The 23,364-nt window shown below is 43.4% G+C and overlaps 1 protein-coding gene across 22 annotated transcripts in view; it reads right to left on the bottom strand.

Annotated features, from left to right (window-relative positions):
* Window positions 1-22,847, bottom strand: part of LOC123792676 (uncharacterized) — a 205,638-nt gene extending 182,791 nt beyond the window's left edge. For 10 of the 22 annotated variants that reach the window (XM_087868337.1, XM_087868341.1, XM_087868342.1 and 7 more), the window contains exons 1-2: window positions 22,323-22,840; window positions 8,535-8,620 (exon numbers count right to left, since the gene is read on the bottom strand). In XM_087868337.1, coding sequence (XP_087724463.1) covers window positions 8,535-8,620; window positions 22,323-22,548 — 312 coding nt within the window. In that variant the 5' untranslated portion in view covers window positions 22,549-22,840. Of the gene's footprint in view, window positions 1-8,534; window positions 8,621-20,417; window positions 21,963-22,322 lie in introns of those variants that run through there. The other 12 variants (XM_087868349.1, XM_087868351.1, XM_087868350.1 and 9 more) reach the window with 8 other exon arrangements.
* Window positions 22,848-23,364: the final 517 nt, after the last annotated feature.

Here is a 23,364-nt window from a genome sequence, read left to right as displayed (position 1 = left end):
AAAGTATACCTCAGTCTCAGAAGAGCTTGGGAGGTAGCTAAATGAAGTTATGAACAGCAGGATAAACAGAAAGCACATTGTATTTAATGACTTAAACCTACTGAGAACTTATTACACAAGCCAGATCCACTTTACTACTAAGGAAACTAAGACTTGGAGTTGTTAAGCCACATTCCCAACATCCCAGGATTGTATGTGGTAACACCAGGACTCACACCAAGGCTGACTCACTACAAAGTCAGGCAGTGGCCTTAACTCCATGCCACACAGCTCTGTATAGGGCTCACTTGTAACTGAATCTAAGTATGTTTCTCTAGGCCTTTCTCTTCCTCATGGTCTTCATCATGTCGGGGTCGCTGGTGTGCACTTGACCCACCTTGATGCATAGAATCAAGGACATGTATTTCTAAAGGCCGTCGAGCTGTCTGGGTGGAGGCTGGAGACTTAGAACAGTGGATTGTGGGGAAATGCAGAGGGCATGGAGATCGCAGCGTACTATTATGCCAATTGCTCTTCTTGGCTGAGTCTGCTCAGAGAAAGTTGAGTTGTTGAATTAAAGGGATAAACTGGCAAATTCTACGGTGGGTTGCTCACACCTCTATATTTTTGTTATTATTGTTGTTGTTCAATATATGACATAGTTTTTGAGAATGTACACCAACAGAAACAAAACTAATGTAAGTGGCAGAGTCCATTGCCAGGACTTAAACTCCACATTGGGAGCACGCTATCAGGGCCCTTCTGCAGACGCAAATGCTCTGTGGCTCCCCAACGCTCTTGATCCATTTCACAGATGCAGCACTAATGGTAAAAAGGGAAGAAATTCAAAATGACCAATATCTGTTTTGTTCTACCTGTGGTTAAAAATTACTCTTCTGCCTTAGGGAGGAGACTAGGATTTACTCAGCAGGGCCAATGCTTAACTCCCTGTGCTGGGGATTTATCCACATGCTAGCTTATCGATTTCTCACAACCACCTTTTGAGGTACCGCACATCTACCTTCGAGCTGATGGGACTGAGGTTCCAGTGATCAGTTTGCCCAGGGCCAGGACCTATGTGGCTGCATGGGGTTGCATGCCTATACTCTTATGACATTCAAAATCAGTACTCTTTCTTCTATGCTCTTCTTTGGTCCTCTTTAATGATTTAGATCCTTGCCACACCTCTGGGTCATCATTGTAAACTTTAGCAGTCATAGTTCAATAGAGTAAAAGGTACAGAATATTGAGCTGAGAAATTGTACCGAGATCGGTGTAAACTCAAGAAGTTAATGCTTTGTCAAAATTCCTTAACTAAGTGGTTTGCCTCTCCTCTGTCTCTCTTGCCTAAAACCGACTTAGAGAAAAATCATTCCAATGACTTGAAAGTTGATTAGTTGGTCAGTTAGTTGATTCCAGATTTCCAGAGACTTAAAGAGAAGCATTTCGTGTCAAAAGAAACTTTCACGGATAATGTCTATTTGAGAAAGGATCTCAGATGAGCAGATGTAATGCGCTCACGGATGGGTCCACCTCTGGGAAACACAGCGTGCAGCAGAAAGAGCAGGGACCTGGGAGTCATCCAGACCCAAATAAGAATCCTGGCTCCCCACCAGGGAAAGTTGAGCAAGTCATTTTCCTTCTCTGAGGCTCGGTGTCTTCATCTTTAAAACTGGAACGACCAACCTCAAAGGGGCGCGATGAGGAACAAATGAGATGATCTACACAAAAAGCCAACCACTGCACCCGGCACAATGCACACTCATCCAGGAAAGTGGAGTTTCTCTCTCTATCCCTTCTGATCTACCTGTTTATTGTCCTCGAAGGAGATAGGGTGAGGGCATGGGTAGTGCCCCCTGCTGGTCGAGAGCAGAGTCCATCAAGGGAAGAAAGGAAGCATTGATTTTGGGGATTCTCACTTTCTACAATTTCAGTCTGGCTGGAGGAAGACGCAGTTTGTACCCTTGCCATTTATTTATGGCTTTCCTGGTGTTGGTGGCCAGGAAGACGGCATTTCAAACAAAGAGTGTCTGACAATCGTAAGGCCAGATGATTACTTTACTACTATTTGGTGTGTTGTGTAACAGAATCTCCATATTGTGTCATTCAGAGTCTCTCACAACTGCCTGGATCCCACAGATGGTGTCTCTGCTTTCCTGCCGCCCTACTTTCCCAGAATTTCTACATCTCCAGGGCCATTACCGCCTCCTGACTCTCTCGCACTTATCCTATTATGCTATTATCCTGCACCCAGCACTGGCTGCTTTATTTTCTACTTGCTGCCACAATATTATGGGCCCTGAGTTGCAGGCTCTCCGATAGTGTCTGTCTGCTTGCTGTTTGTGCGCTCCACTGGGGAAAAGGGAGGTGTGGAATATCCATTTGTGTACATATCAGACGAGAGACGATGCCAAAGCATTTTCAGCGAGCAGGAAGCCTCCTAACGGGGATGCCGCAGGCGGAGGAAGAGGGAGCGTGCTCCAGCTAAAATAACTGAACCCCGTAGTTTCAAGTCACCACAGACCCTGCTGTGTATACAATCCGAACTGCAAGGGAAGACGAGCAGTTACTGGTAAATTCTCTTTACATGCGTTCCCCTTTAAAAAAAAAAAAACTCAAATAAAATTGTTTTAATCACTTCACAGTATTAACCATGGAAAGTGGCTCCCAACACATTCTCCACCTCCATGATAGCTGCTTTTCTGTGTCTATGGAACAGGTTAGAATGCAAGGGTTAGTCAGATCCAGGGCTGGGTTCAAATTATACCAGGATTTCCAAATCCTAGTTGTATTACCTGGGTTATCGTCTTCACACTGTCACCAACGTGGCAAACGACTCAATCCTTTGAGTTTCCCTTCCTCGTCTAGTATACGGGGATGACATTGTATACCTGTCGTGGTTTGGGGAAAATAACTGAAGAATGGAGAAGCTTGTGATATCATGTCCACACTCAGAGGAAATGAGGTTTATTTATCCCGCCTCCTTCAATGCTCAAATCCGCCATCAACACACATGGCTCTCTCACGTAATTCCAACGGCCTATCTTCCCAGGTAAACTGGTTTCCATGCGGCTGGATTCATCCCCTCTAAACAGCCCAGGGACTTAGAATAAGGGCTTAACAAATATTAGTGGAATTAGGGACAAGTGGAATTACAGACCTGCAGAACAATTGGTGAGTTCAAAGGAAGAGAGGATCACAGCTTTTTTAAATTAGATTCTTTTCAGCCATACCCATACAGCTTGCCATTCACAGTACTCTCTTCAAAAATGATCATGCTTCGGGGCGCCTGGGTGGCACAGCAGTTAAGCATCTGCCTTCGGCTCGGCGTGATCCCGGCGTTATGGGATCGAGCCCCACATCAGGCTCCTCTGCTATGAGCCTGCTTCTTCCTCTCCCACTCCCCCTGCTTGTGTTCCCTCTCTCGCTGGCTGTCTCTATCTCTGTCGAATAAATAAATAAAATCTTAAAAAAAAAAAAAGATCATGCTTCCATTTGATGTACAAAAAATAAAGAGAGAGAGAGACAGAGAGGGGGGAGGAAGAGGGAGGGAAGGAGGGTGGGCGGAGGAAGGAAGGAAGGAAAGAGAAAAAGAAAGAAGGCAACACCTGGGAGGTTCCTATGTCAAACGACAGTCCCTGACCGCCCATCTTAAGCAGAATGCTCATAGACTACAAATCAACTTCACTACTAGCTACTCCTAGAGGATAATTAAGAAGGACAATGTGATTTGGGAAAGGAGGGAGGAGAGATTCCCTAACTCCCACGGCTGACCAGAAATGACTTGAATTCTCTGACACGTTATATTATCTGTGTTACTCTCACATCCCAGCGATGAGACCGATGGAAAGTGACAGTGGATCTTGCATGGCGTCCCAAGCAGCTCATCAGCAGGCATGATCTTTATTTACTGAGCACCTACTATGTGTTCAAGGCCCAGCAGCCCACAAACTAATTCAGATCAGTTTAGCCCCAGTGGGATAAAGTTTGAGCCATGCATGATAAAGCTTGAATTAAATGCTTATTTAGAAGGAAGGAACAAGCAAGCTGCCTCGAAAAGAAGGGAAAGGGCACCGGCCCCCATTCTAGGAAGGACAACGTCTAGACCTCCCCTCAAAGAAAATCTTATGTGTGGACCCAGGTGCTGCTGAGGGGGGCCTGGCGGGGTGTTGGGGGATAAAAGGCTTTCTGGAGGCCCTCTGACCCCGGCCGTCCCACGGGAAATGAGCGAGGAGGCTGCTGGCTGGCAGACAAGCAGGTGTGCCCTTAAGAAGCCATGGAGATTAGCTGGGGCTTATCCAAACCTCTGCAGGAGGCAAATCTCTCCTGGCTCTCTCGGGAGACCTCGGCGCTCCTCTGGCGTCAAATAAGCCAGACGCAGAATGGACGTCAACTTGGTCTTTGTGAATCCAGGGCCCCAGAGCAGGAGTCTGGGCACCATAACACTCACCAGGGCCCCCGGTGAGAATGGGGTTTTGAACAATATGTTTAGAAAAAGGAAAAGAGAGCAAAAGAAACGACCGCAAGTTGGAATCACAGAAAAATGAAGCCCCACTTGTACTTGGCTCTTTGTCTTTGGGGCAATTTTTATACCGCATCCACCCCACCCCACCCCCGTCCCCGCATTTGACAATTTGACCGAAAGTTTCTTCTTTCTCTAGAAAATATGGCTTCTGGGAAAAATAGGTGTTGTCTGCTCTTCAGCAAAGGTACAAGCCAGAAGGCTCAGAGGTTGAGAGCCTCCTTCTCAGGAGCCCTAAGGAAAGCAAATTAGCAACATGAGCAGCGGAAGGAGGGAAAAGGGCGTTCTCATCAGTGTAGAATACATCCATTTAATTCCACGCCAAGGCCCAATGTTGTGGGAGTAAAAACACTGGCTTTAGATCCAGCAGATAGGCATTAGAATCCTGATTCTGCTGTGTACAAGCTGTGTGACTCTGAACAAGTCACTTAACCTCTCTGAGCATTGATCTTCCCATCCTAACATGAGCATTAAACAGAACTGTATGAGCAGCTGGCAGAGTACCTTGCATATAAAAGGTGCTCAACAAAGTTAGTTCCTTCCACTCTTCCCTCTTTCGACAACCCAATTCTCTATATAAAACAGTAGATAAAATCCCTACTATTTCACACTTGTTGAAACCCTTTCCCAAGGACGGTCATTCACTTGCCCAAACCTCACCTTGATGGAAAGAGGAGAGATCAGAATCCAGACTTCCCTGACGCCCTTGCTAGGCCTTGCTGTTTGATGGGCACCATAAAGATGGCCCAGTGCCCAGTCTCAGAAAGGTCCAAGAATGGCTGTGGCAGAGGGGAGACCTCAGCATCAGACGCTAGTACACATGGGCTACCCTGTGGAGGAGTCCACCAGGCAGGCCGGAGCAGTAACTGTCTCTCAAATGTGGCTGAAACTCACCAGGAAACACGTGGGATGTATGGGACTTGGGGGGTGGGTGGGGATTGGTCTTCACAGCTTTAACTAACAGTGTAACCAAGAGCCCTCTTATCTTTTAAACTGGTTGTGCCGCACACATACCCAAGTACAAGACAACTGGCTCTGGAATGTCTGAAATGGGTTGATGTCCTTGAGGCAATGACAACAATAATAGGACTTTTTTCTCAATTCACCACCCTCCCTGCCAGCACATTCTATGCAAGCAGGAACGTCACTGCAGAGTGTGGGTACAGCCTTCTCTCCCCCTGACTCTCAGATCATCTCTGGGGTAGGAAAGTTCTCTGTAAGCCAAACTGCGGTCCATCTTGTCTTGGTTTCTTCCTAAAGGTAGTTAAATTTCTATTTCTATTTGAAATGTCCTACCACCAGTACCTAAACGGATAATTTTAGAACTAGGACTCTCATACGTGCTCTCTCGTTTTAGAAATGAAGGAACTGAAGGAGGCTCAGAGATGTGGAAAACTTGCCCCAGGTCATGAAGCTAACTTGGTCAGCTGTCGACTCAGTGCCCACCTCCTCCACTGACTGACCCAGGGTTTGGGGGACCCACATGGACGAGAGAAACAATCTCTTTGCATAGTTTCATCAGTCTAGAGCTAACTGTGCACAGACCTCATGAGAAAGGCACTCAAGGTCAAGTGTGATAAGAACACAACCAGGATGACAAATATTCAAATATTCCATTAAATATCCTCAAGGAAAAAGTAAATAAATAAAATGCCAAAAAGCCCTTGTAGGAAGTATTACTTTTTTAATTTATAGATTTCTTTACGGGTCCCCAAGGCAGTGGGTTATAATTATTATGAAGAAGGCAAAGCACTATAAATACATTCTTTGGCTTAGTCTCATCATGTCTGATAAAGTTGTTTCCTTCAGCTATAATTTACTGATCACCTACTCTGTTCCATGTATATCCTAAATGCCAAGAATATGCAGATGGACAGCCACAGCCTCTGTGTTCAAGAAACTCCACTAAGGGGGGCGCCTGGGTGGCACAGCGGTTAAGCGTCTGCCTTCGGCTCAGGGCGTGATCCTGGCGTTATGGGATCGAGCCCCACATCAGGCTCCTACGCTATGAGCCTGCTTCTCCCTCTCCCACTCCCCCTGCTTGTGTTCCCTCTCTCACTGCCTCTCTCTCTGTCAAATAAATAAATAAAATATTGGGGTGCCTGGGTAGCTCAGTCATTAAGCGTCTGCCTTCAGCTCAGGGCATGATCCCAGGGTCCTGGGACCAAGCCCTGTATGGGGCTCCCTGCTCCGCTATGAGCCTGCTTCTTCCTCTCCCACTCCCCCTGCTTGTGTTCCCTCTCTCGCTGGCTGTCTCTATCTCTGTCAAATAAATAAATAAAATCTTAAAAAAAAAAAAAAAGAAACTCCACTAAGGAAGGGTAAAAACAGGCTCTACGAAAGATAAATCAAAGACCTAAATGTAAGGTCTAAAGCTATAAAACACGAGAAAATACAGGGAAAAGTTTCATTACTTTGGATTTGGCAATGATTTCTTGGATGGAACATCAAAAGCCAAGCAGAAAAAGAAAAAAAAAATAGATAAATCAGACTACATCAAAATTTGAAACTTCTGTGCATTAAATGACATGATCAGCACAAAGGCAACCCGCTGAATGGAAGGAAATATTGCAAATCACCTATCTGATGAGGGATCCCGGATAGATGAAAAACTCCTACAACTCAACAAAAACAGCTAGATTCAAAAATGGGCAAAGGACTTGAATTTTGGCAAAGACAGCATATAAATGGCCAGTAAGTACATGAAAATATCACCGCTCCTCAGGGAAATGCAAAACTTAAACTACAATGAAATACTACTGTACACTCCTTAAGATGGTTGTTACCCCCCAAAAAAACAGAAAATAAGCATTGGAGAAGGTCTGGAAAAGTAGGAAGCCGTGTGCCCTTTTGGTGGAATGTAAAAAAAAAATGGTGTTGCCACTGTGGAAAATAGTATGGTGATGCCTCCAATAGTTAGAAATAGAACTACCCTATGATTCCACAATTGCACGTGTCGGATCATATCTAAAAGAACTGAAAGCAGGGTCTTGAAGAGATTCTTGCACATCCGTGTTCACAGCAGAATTATTCAGAGTAGCCAAAAGGTAGAAGTGATCCACGTGTCCGTTGACAGATGAATGGATAAATAAAATGTGGTCTCTACATACAATGGAATATTACTCAGCCTTACAAAAGAAAGAAATCCTCATACGTGCTCGTATACAGATGGACTAGAGGACATTATGCTAAGTGACAGAAGCCACTCACAACACAACCGACTGTGAAGACAAATAGTACACGATATCACTTGTATCTGGAATCTAAAAAACAAAACAAATGAACGGACAAAAAAAAAGAAACAGATTCATAAGCACCGAGAACAAACTGGTAGTTTTCAAATGGGAGGGAAATTGGGAGGCGGGGGTTGATATCAGGGAAGGAGAGGTAGGCGTACAAACTTCCAACTGTAAGTCACAGGGATGAAAAGTACCGCATAGGAAATGTAGTGAATAATATTTGTAATAACTTTGTTAAAAAATGATTAAGATAGTAATTTTTATGTCATGTATATTTACCAAAAACATTTTTTTAAAAATGAGACAAGAGATACAGGCACTGAAATCACCACCATCAGTAAACTTAGCAGGAGCAGATGGAAATCTCTAGTTTCACAAACACTACAAGGGACCATGCTAGGTGAAGCCCCTATAAAACGACTAACAAAGAAACGCTAAGATTCTGCGCGAAAGCACGTATCCTGAGGGGAGAAGAGGGAGAGCCTTACTGAAGAAAGGTGGTGAACTCTAGAGCCCTATCAAGTCTTTCTCACAGACCGTAAGACTCACCAGATGTTCATAAAACCAATAACGTTAAATTTCTCCATCCACAGTTAGACATCACCTGAAGTGCCATCTTGATAGAACAGACATATCAGAACAGCCTAAAAAGTTCTAGGAATCGTTAACCTTTGCTTTTGACTGTTAAGAGGTTTTGCTTCATGTCTTCGGGCAGGGGCAATGGGGACTGAGGTGGCCTTTGTAGTGGTTTGGTACATTTTTGAAACAGAACATTAAACTCGCAGAGGACTTACCGGTTGACTTTGTTTGACCAATAATCTAGATCCCGGTTCGCCTTCCACAGGGCAGATCTCCTCGAGCACCACAGTCTTGGAATTTACTGAGAGGGAATACAAGAAAGACAGATTACTAGAGGCAAAGGGAAAATCATTTCTCCATGGTCCCAACACCTATATGGGGGTGATCCAAGTGAGTGTGATCCAAGTGTCCGTTGACAGACGAATGGATAAATAAATGGGGGCCCTTCAAACACCACGCCTCTCTCCTTAGCATTTAATGAGCTCTCTTTTCATGTGTCTGTGGGCTCAGTGCTGTGCTAAGGCTCGGGGTACACGGAGATGAGGGCGACCCCTGCACGCACTAACATCTCATCCTAGGGAGGGAGAAAGAAACAAAGCATAAATGACATTGTCATAAGGTAGGATGTCTTGTGGTTCTGTCTGCGTAAGCTAAAGGAAGCGCACCCACCTCCCCTCACACCGCTGTCAGAAGAGAAAGCTAGAGCCCAGAGGAACTAAAGGTTCAACAGGGACTGCCTCTTCGCAGGCTTGGCCGGATGAGTCTCCAACCTATGCTCCCTGGTGCTCGGTGTCCCTCTCACTACATGCCCAGTCTCTGTCTGGACTTGGTCGGGGCCTGCAGCCAAGGCTGAGAGCACAGGACTCCATCCCTATCGAAGCCTGGTAGCCTCCCAGTGAGGAGACACTCCCCGTCCCTTGGCCACAGAACATGCGGCCATACCTCAGGTCAAAAGGCAAGCGGCCAGCCAGCGCCCACGGCCAGCGCATCAGCACCGCTGTCCCCAATGCCAGCTTGGCAGCACTGTCTTCGCGAATTAAATAGGACACATCAGCGTGATCCCAGGGCTCTGATAGACCTCACTGCCTGACCTGCTGGGTCAGCCTTATTCCCACCCATTTCAGACACCCAAACAAAGTAACACATGCTCCCCGATGACACCAAACTCTGTGTGTGTGTGTGTGTGTGTGTGTGTGTGTGTGTGTGTGTGTGTGTGTGTTCGCAGTCTCCATGCATGATCATCAATTAAACACTCATCAGACTTCCACTGACCTAGAAGGGGGAGGAGCCATCAGTCGGCCCCTGGGCATCTGCCTGGGCTCGTTCCAAAGTCAGCCTCTTGCCCCGGTTCGTGGAACGTATTTAAACCTCAATGAAGGGCCCTCACTATCTTTTCTACTGGATCCATCCACCAGGCTGAATGAAGCTTTTAGAACCAGCAAGGACCAGATGGCCCTCCAAGATCATTTCTGAATGTTTCCATCTGAGTCATTTGTATGCGGAAGTCTTCACAAACTAGCAATCTGGGTAGCAGGCTCCAGGCTGAGTCCAGCTTTCCAGACAGCCCATCTTTGCCTACAATTGAGAAGACAAGCACAATATTGTAGGGTTCCACAAAAATATTACAGCATTTATCTATATGTGTAGCATCAAATACATGAAGTGTCCCTGTCAGGCTGTCACTACAATGGTAGTGTGCCACCACTACCTCCCTCCCCGACTCACTTGTCTTTTTCCCACTGCACCTACCGCTGTGCCCTCGGCGCAGGCTGAAAGCCAGCTTGGCCAATCAGCCAGCAGAGGGTACTACAGCGTCAGGGCAATAATCCGATTCCCGATTCCCGGCAAATCCGGAGCCGGGAGAGATTTAGACTAATGGAAATGGGCTCTAGTCTGATCACCTGCTGGGAGCCCCTAGCCAGAAAGTGGGGTGGGACGAGGACATGGAGCCAGCAAAGCACTGGCAGACGGGCCTTCTCCTCTGAGGAAGTGGGAAGGCAGCGAGTATGAGTCAGCGTCAGGAGTCCCACGGTAGGGCCAACTGAGTTCCTAAGTGGGAGGCAAATCCACATGAAGGGGGTCAACCCAGCACTCCCCGGCCTGGGGATCTACCCTACAGAAGAGAAAACTTATGCCCATGCAAACACTCGGACATAGATATTTATGGTAGCTCCATTTGTCATCACCCCAAACTGGGAACGATCCAAATGTCCTACCACCAGTGAATGTATAAACCAAATGTGGTATATCCATATGATGGAAAACCACTCAGCATTAAAAAAAAAAAAAAAAAAAAAAGTGTGAATTATGGCTACATACAACAATGTCCATGAACCCCAAAGGCATTATGTTGAGAGAAAGGAGCCATTCTCAAAAAGTTCCATTTGCATGATTCCCTTTATAGAAGAGTTTCAATATCTCAGCATTGTCAGGGACCAAGGGTGAGGGCAGGGTATGACTGCAAAGGAAGAGCATGAAAGAATATTTTGGAGTTGATGAAACTGTTCTGGATCTTGCTTTTGGTCATGATTACGTGAATCTATAGCCGTGTTAAAATTCATAGAACTGTATACTCACACAAGTCAATTTCATGACATGTTAATTAAAAATTTAATATTTTTTTAAAAAGGTGCATTAAAAATCAAAGGGATATAATGCGAGGAGCAGGATAGGGTAAGCAGATGAAGAGTGAGGTCAACAAATGGTCATCAGCAAGAATGTCAAGTTGAAGTAAAGCAAAGAAGGCCAGAGTAAAGTCCAGTCAGGAGGACAGGTGTATGGGGATGGGCCCAGAAGATCAGGCTGACAGGCCCAGAGAGGCCATCTGGACCCTTGTGGTGCTGGTTGAGCAAGGAGTCTGCCACTCAATGTTCATGCAGCCCCAGAGACTCTGCTCGCCCTTAGGAACTAGCATTCACGGTAGTGCAGGGCAGGCTCAAGTTATTCCTTCACCTCCCTCGCTGGGAAGGAGACGCTTATTAGCTTTGGGCAGGGGGTTAGTTGAGAAGGGGCGAGTGACAAACAAAAGCTAGCCAAATCTAATCTAATCCTCTCATTTACAGATGAGGAACCTGGGAGAGCCCCCACACCGCACAGCCTGCTAGGGCCCTCAGAGGTCCTGAATCCCAGCCGTGGACCCTTCCCGCCATGGCTCGCACCACTCCCTTGTCAGTTCTCCAGCCTGGGGATGGCGTTGCTCCTTGTCTGTTCTGGGCAGGTGAGACTTTGTTTTTCCATTAAAAAAAAATAGCAAAACAAAGGTGACTCCATAGCATCCGATCACAACACATTGAAACATTTACTACTTCCCTTAACCTCTTACTTACTGTTGTTTTCTCAGATGTGTTGCTCACTAAATCCCATGTCTGAATCCCGCGTCATCCTTCTCTTATTCGAGCCATTAAATACAATGATCAGACTGGATGATTAAAAAGATAGCCAAAGATCTTACCTATCAAAGAACCTTCTATGTCCTATCCACATGTCTCATTTCCATCTAACTCCGTAGAGCTCAGAGGAGGAAGGACAGCCTCACGCTTTGCACATAAGACTCTTTTGGATTCAATGGTATGCAAGATAAACCCTAGTTGAAGAAAGAGTGGAGATGGAGGTCCTGATTCACGCTGCTGATAGGAGATGTGAGATTTTATGATACGAGATGTGACACGGATGTGAAATTCTAGGTAAGTTACTTCCTCTCCTGAGACTTAACTTGCTCCCTTATAACATGAGCTGATTGGATTAGAAAATCATCATGGTACTTTCTGGTCCTACAATGTTACGTTCCATGATTAGCCTTAAGTATAGATGGTAAATAATTAAACTGGTACACAAAAAAATTGAGAAGTTTAATTCAGCAAATAGTTATTGAGAGTTTCAGGCTACATGCTAGCCAGGAGGTATTTAAGAATATGTAAAAATGAACCCTGCCTTCAAGGACACACAACCTAATGGATCAGAACAAGACTCTAGATTTAAAGGCTCCAGAATCAAGTCACACTGTTTCCCTTGGAACCATTTGGGTCATTTGTTTAACTTCTCTGAACTCATTTGTTCATCTATAAATTGCAAATAATAATGATTCCAGCTAGGAGTGAGAAATAAATGAGACTATATTAAGTTTTATTATTAAGCCATTTATATCACTGTTCTGCCCTCTCAAAACAGCATTTTTCTTTCTCCCTCCCATACTTTTTTGCAAATAATCTCCATTTTTAATCTCATTTCTTGAAGTTGAATTTTCTATTAATGCTTTGAGATGCGACTCAAGTTTTACTTTTCCATGAAGACTTATCCATCTGTTCCAGCCAATACAAATCTTCCTTGTCTCTGGGTTTTTATTGCCTTTTTAAAATATTACATGGTATTTTCTATTGCTTCATAGTTAACTCAGGTATGTATGGCTGTTAGCTTTCTTGAACTCCAGCTTCTTCTGTTACTAACTGCCCACAGGGACCTCAAATTCTACGAGTATCAAGTTGAATCTATGATCTTGTGCAAAGACGCTGCTCTTCTCCTGGGGCTCATTCCAGTTCATGGTTTCTCAGGTGCTTACACTAGATACTCAAGTATTTATCATGTTTCCTCTCCAATATATTCACCTCCAATCCATCCTATTATTCCCAATTTATGTGTATCATTCTCTCATCTCTCTCCTCTCCTTTGTCACAGCCTTCCATGAGCATCTCTTGACTGGGTTAAAACAATGGCGGAGGGCAGGATGTATCAGTATCACCTAGCAAGCTTTTCAAAATATCCTTATTTGCCTTCCCATCACCCTGTATCAGATCAGAAACTTGACTGAGGTGAGGGAAAAGGCAGAAGACTAGGGAGGGAAAAAACAGCCTGTGTATTTTGCAAAAGCTTCCCAGATTATTCTGACATATTGCCCATAACCGTTGAGCACCATCGTTTTAAGCTTTCTCCTCTCCAATCCTTTCTCCCTCTATTGACCAAATTCCTTTTCAAAATTTCCAGTAATACACAGCTCCTCACTGCCCTTTAGGAACAAACAACAGATTCTTTAACCTGGCTTTCCCATGGCTCCAGGCCACTTTCCTGACCTGATTTCCTCTAATTTCTTCCAGCCCAGTAGATTCCAGACAAACCAACTAGACCATGTTGCCCTAGACACACCATACCTTCTCACACCTCTCTTCTCTGATTCACACCGTATCATCTTGGAATTCCCTTTTGTTCTCATCTCATTAACCCTACCTGAAGAAATCCCACTTAACTTTCAGTGCTCAAACCAATGCCACGTCCTCCATGAAGTCTTCACCAATCCCTCTCTTCTTCCAGGCAGAATTAGCCGTTCCCTCTTCTGCACCTTCACATCATTCTATTCACAGTGCTAACCTACTGACCACCAGTTTGGGTAGGCTGCCTCCCTCGACTTCCTCCAAAAAGCTACAAGTCTTTCTTTTGGTCTCCTACATAATTGTTTCACTCTGTTACAGTTACACCCTATTGCACTCTACGTGTTTGTGTGTGTGTGTGTACATGTGAGTGTGTGCTGAGTTTCCTGACCTGTTTGTCTACTAAATTAAACCGTGATCTCCTCAAAGATAGATACCGTCTTATCTTTCTCTGAATCCCTAGTACCAAGCAATATTGCAGAATTTTAGTTTCCACTAAATAAATAAATCTTCGGTCAAAATTCAAATTAGACATCATCCCCTCGTCAGGCTTTCCCAGCTCTAAGAAGTGGCGATGCCTTGCTATACCATAGCACATTGCATATACCATTTTTTACTGAAACTATCTGTTGATGAGTCCACGTCCTTAACTAAGACTGTAACTTCACTGGGGGTACGAACCATATTTTTCTCTCTTTCTTACCTGTAGCATACGGCACAGCGTCTGACAAATAGCTCTACTTGCCAATGTTCCAGAACAACTAAACTGAATGTACTGTTGTTTCTTTGCAGGGATCCTCACTGTATCTTTTACCACTCTTACATTTTTGACACCTCCTCCAGCCCTGGACTGAGAGCAAGCATTCAGCAAATATTTGTCAATTGACATAGTCTTATGGAATGTTCCAGAATAAGTTGAGAGGCTGAAGTGCCCTTCTCAGTTGTGTTTCCAGAAAAGGACGGATTGAGCCTTTCAGGGCTACACCCCAACCCTAGCCGATGTTCTGTATCTATCCTGGCATTTCAAGTCAAGTCACCAAAAACAAGGATCTGTCACTGTTCTAATTTCCGGCTTATTTACCCAGCCAAATACCAGCAATTTTGCTCCTCTCCAGTTGTCCCAGTATGTTCACCAGATTGGCATATATCATGTTAACCTCGTCCAGAAGCAAAATAAATAAATAAATAAACATAGAGGGGACACAGAAAAAAAATTCTCAGGAAAATTAAAAGTAATGCCTACTTATGTGACAAGTTCTATTCAAAGCTGAGAGCTGGATCACTGCTCAGTGTGTTAGTACACAGGCCTGCTGGATAACGACAACTTTTAACGTTACTTTATCCACAACTGAAGAGTTTTGAAATTTTGAAATTTTTGAAATTTTGTTTTTAAAAAATACACCAAAATATCAGGATATTTATGGGCATAAATTCAATCACACCTTATTATTAAAAAACAATGTGTGGTATGTTTTCCTTCACACAGTAATAATAATTACCATGTTTTTTAAAGGCCTAAACATGATAAAGTCTCTTTTTTTCTCCACATTTAAGTAAAATCACACAAATACCCTTTTACAAGTTTATAAACTGTGTAACCATTTTGAAAGCTTAGGCACAACTTAGCTGAAACCATCATTCAAAATATTGTTAGCTAGCGAGCAACCCCCAAGAAACCATTTTTCTAGAAGTTGGGAAATCCCATTAACTTGAGTTAAATAAAAAGAACAAGTCCAACAACATTGGTCATAGCACACAGACTGGGAGGAGGGACAGAAAGCATGGCTGCCGTCAAAATAGCAGACAGGTCAAAAAATTTTAGAGTTTCTTTCCAGGTAGGTTTGTGTGTGAAATTACTCAGAGGCAAAAAAAATAATGACCCTGGGGCGCCTGGGTGGCACAGCAGTTAAGCGTCTGCCTTCGGCTCAGGGCGTGATCCTGGCGTTATGGGATCGAGCCCCACATCAGGCTCCTCCACTGGAGCCTGCTGCTTCCTCTCCCACTCCCCCTGCTTGTGTTCCCTCTCTCACTGACTGTGTCTATCTCTGTCAAATAAATAAATAAAATCTTTAAAAAAAATAAAAATAAAAATAATGACCCTGCACTTGTTAATTAAAAGACATAGGGATATTGGTGAACCTGAATTCACATTTTATGGTTTTATTTAAAAGTCCCCAGAGTCATGATTACTCCAATTTCTACAATCGAGGATAGATGATTGTCTTTCTACAGTGAGGTCATTTGTGTGATGAGCCATAATTTAAGGCTCCATCAAGAGGAATGAAATGAAGTATCAAGAATTGAGGCCCTGGTTCAGATTTGTCTTAAGAAATCTGATACCAGAAAAAAAGATGAGTCTGGGCTTAAATGATTCTGATTATCCATACCACCACATTTCAGTGGTATAAAATGAAGTGATGTGACATATCCAAAACAACTAGCCTTCATCAGGACGGGCCCCAGTGAGGATCACCACGCTGAGCTGCCATTTTAGGTCATTTCCCAGATTAGCAAGTAGTGGGGGGAGGGGAAGTGGAAACCATTTTGAGAAGTTCCAACGCTTCTAATATTACCCATCCAAATGTCCGCGTGCTCTACTTTGTTAATGCTTTACATGAAAAGAAAGGGAAGTTCAAAACGATCTTAAATGTCTCAAATGTGCAGAAAGATTGATTCTTTTTACCAGGAAATAGGTCCCTGAAACCAGCAAAGTGCATCCTATTGAAACAACTTTCCTCTTTGATTGCCAGTTTTTAAGGGAAGGCTAAGTCTTGCATCCTACTAACCAGCCCAGAATTGCTCTGAGATCTCAAGAGTAACTGTGCAAAGTGATGAATGCTGGCCCAAGGAGCTGAACTAGAAAGCTTAGTTTCTTCACTTTGGTCCATGATCCAGCACCATCGGTTTCTCAACGTTGGGTAAGCCAAAACTCTCTCTGGTCCTCAGTATCCCCTTATGTACGTCAGGGGAAAAATAAAGTCACTCCTTTCAAGAGTATAAAGGTACATTAGATTGTGACGATCAAATGACTTCAGCATTTTGGGGGAAAAGAAGTTTTGCAACAAGGACAATAACCTGTTTTCTTTAAGAGGTTAAATAATGTGAATAAATTACATTTATTCTATGAGTTCTTGGATGCTTGGATGACCTGGTTTCATGAGGCAAATGGCCCTGGAGTTTCCTGTCAGGCTTTATTTTAGTCCTACCTTGCCAGTTGCTGGAGAGAGGAGGAAAGGACAGAGGGCCCAATGTGATGGGGACTTGTAAAAAGGATTGAAGAATGTTAGAGAGGCCTTACAACATCACTAACTGTTTGAAGGATGGCTAACCTGAGACATCCCTTTTAATACCCTCCCACAAACTTTCGAGCCAGCAGTCCTGAAGCAGGCATTTTATGGATTACATATGCATGGATTTGTATATATAATATTACATCTCCTTTTCTCATCCTTCCAGATCTACTCTCAGAGAAGTGGGTAGAGGAGGGATTTTCCCCACGTCATCTGTGTTTCTTTTACATAGAACTTCACATTAAATGAATGGGGGGGGGGACCCTGGATTACCACATAACTTCTCCTAGAATATTCTTAGGATTCTTATGCTGTGCTTAAAATGTCAACTGTTAAAATAATATAATTATTTTTCAAGGAAATCCCAAGTCTATATAAATGAAATAGTACCTACCTCCTCCCCCAACCCCAGAAAAAATAAATCTGCGGAGAAAATAGAGCTCAGAGTATCCTTTGTAGATGGCATCCTCATTCTCCACATTTGCTTATTTTTAAACCCAACTCCTAAACATAAAACATCATATCCATAACCATTAGGAGCTTTCTATTTGCTTCCCAAAATGCAAAAGAATAGTTCGTTGGGCTGGCTGATTAGCATGGTCAAGAGTCCTCATCTTGCTAATATGTTTTACACTCCTTATGAGTACTTAGACCCCTATGTCACAAAGGAAGTTAAATGAGCAATTTTATCTCCGAAGTCCTCATACAGTTAGGTAGAAGGAGGTGTGCTATTCATTCAGAAAAGGATAGCACAACTGTCCCCCAAATTTAGGAAGAGAGAAAAGAAATCCAAAAGGGTTTAAAAGGTGATGACCTTGAGAGGTGTGTCTGTAACTTCACTGGAGAGTCTCAAAGAACCATATGTTTTGGGGGGGAAGAAATAGAAGAAGTTTTCAGTTGAATGAAGATGTTTGGAGTTAACGAGGGGATTGAACGTGGTTTAGCATTTGGGGCCATCCCCTGCCATTTTAATGGCCATATTAAATCAGCATGAGAGCCTCTGGGCAACAGAAGTAGAAGAGCTGCACCCTCTTTTATCATATACACACGCATATGTGATCTTTTGCTTGATTCTTGATAAGGTGTTCCTCCAAAATGCCCAAAGATACTACTCTTCCCTTTGTTTTTTAAAGATTTCTATTTTTAAGGTCCGGAAGATAAAAGGCACAAATAGTATTTTAACCACATTGCACCCAATATGTAAACTATTAAAGATGGGGTTTTCATTTTTTCAGAAATGTCCAGGTTAGGTCTTCTGTATGATTTTGCAAGTTTTATATCTACTGGAACAACTGCAGATAGTTGTGTAAAGTATTTGGATTAATGGTTGAACTTGAACTTGTGCCTTTAAAATATCTGGGGATTGACCTTGGCCACAAGAGCAGTTGTTCCTTTTAAGTTGATCCAGCAGAAATTAAGTATCTGCAGGGGGCACAGGCTAAAAGATGGGGTTCCCTCCAAGTCTGTTCTCCCATGGGACTAAGCGTTCCTTCGGGCTCCGTGGAGAACCGCACTGTTTGGAGTGCAGAAAGAACTTGTTTACAGCACTTCCATCTTCTTGGACCCCGAGCTTTCCATTAACCTGTTTGTCTTCAGCATTTTAAAGTGGAAATCCTAGCTGGCCTTGTAACATTTCAGCCATTTGCCCCTCACTTCACATTTTGCCCAAGGAGATTGGTCAGAAGATGGGGTTCTCCATTTCTCTTGGCTCAAAACGCTCTGAAGAAGTTAGCAATACCAACTTCCCCATACACAAAGGCTTTGGGAACATTTATTTAAATTTGACTTTTGAATCAACCCCAAGTGACTGTTCCTTGGCAAAAGATATGTAACTTTATCACAGACAAATTTTCCTTGCTCACAATTCCTGGCCCGCAGTTGCTGTACGGATCATGCAGATGTGTGCTGGAAATTAAACAGTGTGCTACCAGGGTGGGCCGCAATTAAATTCAGACTTGCATTCAAGCCATGCCCTGTTCTGCATTTCTTCGAGAAGTTTGCTTTCTATAGACATTTCAAAATGTTCCTTCACAAAAGAAGGAGGCAGGGTGGCTGGGCCCAAGTCCCCTAAATCAAGGCAGTGAGAACAGAAAGGAGGGGAATTTATTTGCAGGGTGCCAAAGTAGCTGTTAATATACATGGATCCTCAGACTTCTCATTTAAGGTGTTTTCTTAGGGAGCCCCAAAGTTATGCTCCCCCACGTTCACAGACAGACGATAATCATTATTTGGAAAAGAAAGAAATTATGAGCTCATATTGAACATCAATCCACCAGCATGTGTTATAAAATGGAATGGTGCCTTGAAGGAAAAAATTTCTTCCTCTGCTTAAAATACATTTTAAGATGGAAATGCTGAATGTTAGCAACTTCTGATAAGAGTGAAGAGTCCTGGGCTCATGTGAGAAGTTAGATGGCTTGAGGGAGAAAAAAAAGTGATCAAATTTGAAATAATTTTTCTACATAAGTATAGGCAGTACAATATTCAGAAGGAAGAAAACTATGGAGAATCAATCATAGACATGATTTTTCTATGCTACCACTAAGTTTATAAAATTTGCAAGTTTGTTTTCTGGCAAAATTGCTTGAATATGGAATTGAGATTTAATCTGCTTTCTGATTCTACGTGGAATTGGCTTTAATCACTTCAACTCATCTGAAGAAATATAGATTACATGAAGTTCAAGTTGCTGGAAAAAAATTCCTAGCATTTTCATGCTTATGTCAAATGGCCATTTGAAATACTTTCCTAAAAATCTATTTGAGTGTGTCTCTGTGACCTTTGAAAAGTTTGGGAGTTGTCAGAGGAGTTGGCCTGCTCAAAGCAAATAATCACTTTTGTATTAATGTCGCCCAAAAGAACAGCTCTCTGGTTAACGTGCAAAACAACATACTCCTAAGACTGATAGCCACATCAATGATGGTCAAAAGCATCTTTTTTTTTTTTTTGTAACGTACATTGGAAAGTTACCACACACATTTCACATGCAAGCTTAAATGATCTGAAAAAGACAATCACCGATTTCAGGCTGAACTGATTCCAACATTTGAGCAAATCACAAACAGCAGATCTGGCCTTGCTTAAAATTTCCATCTAGTTGTTGAACTGAACAAAAATAAACAAATGGAAAGCTTGACAGATGAATAAGACTTTTCTCATGATTTTTTAAAACCAAAAATGCAGCAGAAGACAAATACCACCACAGAAGTCCTTGCAAAGAAACTGCCTTTGGCATCTAGTCTGGAGCAAACAATTTTCTCAGACCACCCCCCTCGCGCTCCCACCAAAGCCCTCCACTCTTGCTTTATCTCCTAATTTCGTGGACTGGATCGCTGAGCTGTTTATCAAACAGCGTGCAATAAAAACGGCTTCACTCTACTACTCCATGAACTCTTGCAATTTTCTCCCTCCTCCTGCACAGAGGCCACTAGTAAGGGAAAGCCTCAGGAAAAAAAAAAAAAAAGCAGAGCAGTGAATGCAAAGAAACAATAGCCAGACCCTGGCTTTGACAATGCCTTCCCTCAACCCTCTTTCTGCTCCTGCTGTGACACTTGCATTCAAGAGCAAGGGCGGCTGCCATCGGATGCATGGACAATGGACTGAGGAATACAAGGCAGGGGGGGAAAAAGGAAATCAGATGAATTCTGAGCTAAGATGGCAGGGCGCTCACCTTTTCCGTGTTTTTGCGAATAGTCTGGATGGAGGCGTCCCGCAGAGAAGAAATAAAAAGGGTGTCTGAATTGTTGGATGGTGCTGAAGGCTTCTGCATTTTGCAAACGCATTTTAGAACTATTTGCAGGGGCATACGTGCTGCCAGCCATCTCTCTCTCTCTCTCTCTCTCTCTCTGACTCTCTCTCTTCTGTTTTATGTCCTGCTATCTCCATCACACCTCTATTAGTATGAAGACTTTCTGCCTGTAAGTAAGTGAGAGTGTGCATTCCTTAGTGTTTGAATCAAGACCCACGTCTGCACGCATTTCTAATCCAAGGAGCCTATAGCGGTTACTACAACTATCAATTAGTCAGCAATAGCTGAGACCCTCAACGCCTCTGAAGGACCAAAGGTGGAAAGACATGCAAATATTCCAGCACCTGGATCACGCAACTTGCTGGCTACAAATATCGGCACCTTTTCCTGGTTTTCCTTTCTTTCCTTTTGTTCTTTTTAACTTCCAAATCTATGTGCTATTACAGGCTACTAACGTATCCACCTGCATAATTAGGGATGGGAGTGCCTCTAGGTATATATGTTTCTTTGGCATCATTGAAATGCATTAAGCTGAACTAAAAAGAAATACCTGGTGACAAATCAGAGTTTACGACATATGCGATCCATGCTCCATTTTACCAACTGCAGGTAGAACTTAAATTAAGGATGCAGTAGAGTTCTTTGTCCATTCCAGTGGCTTTTATGAAAGAAGCTAATAAAATAGTGATAAAAAGAGGAGGGGGAAAGTATTCAGCTACAGAAAAGCATGTATGAAGATTAATTCTCCTCCATGACAGATAAAATTATTTTGATTTAAATTCACGTCTGGATGTTAACATTGGCTGGTTTGTGCTGGAGTGTGTGTGTGTAGGTGTTTTTTTTTTGTTGTTTTTTTTTTTTTTTAATTTTATGTGTTGTGAGTACCAGCGTACCTTGGATCTGTCTGTGGTAACTTTCTTTGGATATATTCTGTGCTAACAATCTGAAGCAATAGAAAGAATTCTTTTATCTCATTTTGCAGAAATCTCAAAAAAAAAAGCCTTTTGAAAAACAATGCTTTGCCTTACAGTTTTCAAGGACATCAAAATATTGCTAACTTGAATACACACGCAGAGAGAGAGAGGTGTAAGTAACAGCTGATCTTCCTCACTTGTGAATATGGACAATTTCAAAGGGGAAGGGTGGACTCTGTATCTGATGTGATCTGTGATTTTTCCCTCTTTTCTGGGGCATGAAAAGCTGCATTTCTCTCCTCAGCACTTCTTGCGAGAATCGAAACTATTTTCAGACAAGGTATGGCACACATCCTGTGAGTTAACGACCTCCTCTAAACTCTGGAAACAAGACAGAAAGTCTCACCGGAAGACATGCATTTACAGCCGGGCTGTGGCAGAAGCTGCAACCTAGTATCACCTTATTTCCCTCCGCTATTTATCCCTCTTCTGGGGGCTGCCACTCCACGGAGCAATTTCTGTTTTCTTTCTTCCTAGACAAAATGGCTCAAGCAATAACTTTACCCCTTTTAATCTGTCAGGTAGCTACAGAAGCGAAGCAATTTGGAAATCACCCTCCCAGAGAACACCCCCCATCCCCCCCCACCACCACCACGGAGCCTGAACACGGAGTTGCAGGGACGGGCAGTGAGTCTAGCAAGCTTGCACAATGCGGAGAGGTGTTAGAGAGGAGGCTAGCCCAGGTCCCTAGCAAGATAAAGCAGGGGGGAGAGAGGGAGGCTCAGCAACACCCCCCACCCCCACCCCTACCCCCACCCCTCCAACAAACCCTGTCACTTAAGAAAGAAAGAGATCCTAACGAGGTTGAGAGGGAGAAGGGAAATAGTGCTAAATAGCTGGCGAGGTGACCCACCGTCCTGTTTGCTCCTTGGCGCTTGCCGAGGGGAGTAACAGCCACAGCAGTGACAACGGCGTTGCAATGTGCCAAGTGCAATTCTGCCCAGGGCTCTCTGCCTCCCAAAAAGGAAAGAAAAGCATGCCTCAGACAGAACACAACGGGAACGAGCAGGCGCCATCGTCAAGTCACGGACCCCATCAGCACCGGCTGGTCTCTGAAAGCCCCGTATCAAGGGTCCCATTCAAAGGCAACGAAGAAGCAGAGACAATGGCAAATCAAAACCTGGCAGGGCTTCCGGAATAATTTAACTCCTCACTCCAGAATTTAGATGGGTAGAGCAAGACACACAGGCGAGAGCTCCTTCACACCAAGGCGCGAGCATATGCCTGCCTCTCTGTGGATGTATTTTTAGACATAATATCAGGGGTAAGGCAGCCTGTGCACTCATCGATAGCATCCGCTTCTCTTTTTCACTCTGAGCCTAGCTGAGGATCAGAGGAGGCAGCCCCCATTTCTCCCGAGCCAAAGGTCAGTTAGGAGCACCCCAAACCCTGACCCATTGTCTCCGAGCACAGAGAGCATTAAATACATTTTCAAGATGTGTTCCCCAAATGAGGTCACGCCTTGGGGCAATTTGCTCACTTCCCATCTTTCCACAAATGACTTAATTCGACCATCCAAAATCACAACCAGGAGAGGAAGTCGCACCTGGACAAAGACGATTCAAATACCATAGACTAAGGATTTAAAAAAAAAAAATTTATATATATATATATATATATATATATATATATATATATATTTAGTAGGACATGTATTATCAGTAACATGCACTAAACTTCCAAACTTCTCCAAACAACATGTTTATTAAAAGCAAGAAATGGATGGCATTTTATATCTTTTAGATGGGTTTTATGTTTGAGCATTCCTCCCATTCACCTGAAGCTTCAAATATTTCAAATAATCAACACAACAGAAAAATGGGATAAGCAGAAAGTAAAGGAGACATCCTCAGCCTTCATGAACAAATCAAATATAATGTAGTGTGCACTTGTCC

The sequence above is a fragment of the Ursus americanus genome, chromosome 16, assembly GCF_024610735.1.
Source record: "Ursus americanus isolate L20-20 chromosome 16, mUrsAme1.1.p, whole genome shotgun sequence".
Taxonomy (NCBI): domain Eukaryota; kingdom Metazoa; phylum Chordata; class Mammalia; order Carnivora; family Ursidae; genus Ursus; species Ursus americanus.
This window is presented reverse-complemented; position numbering and strand designations above follow the sequence as displayed.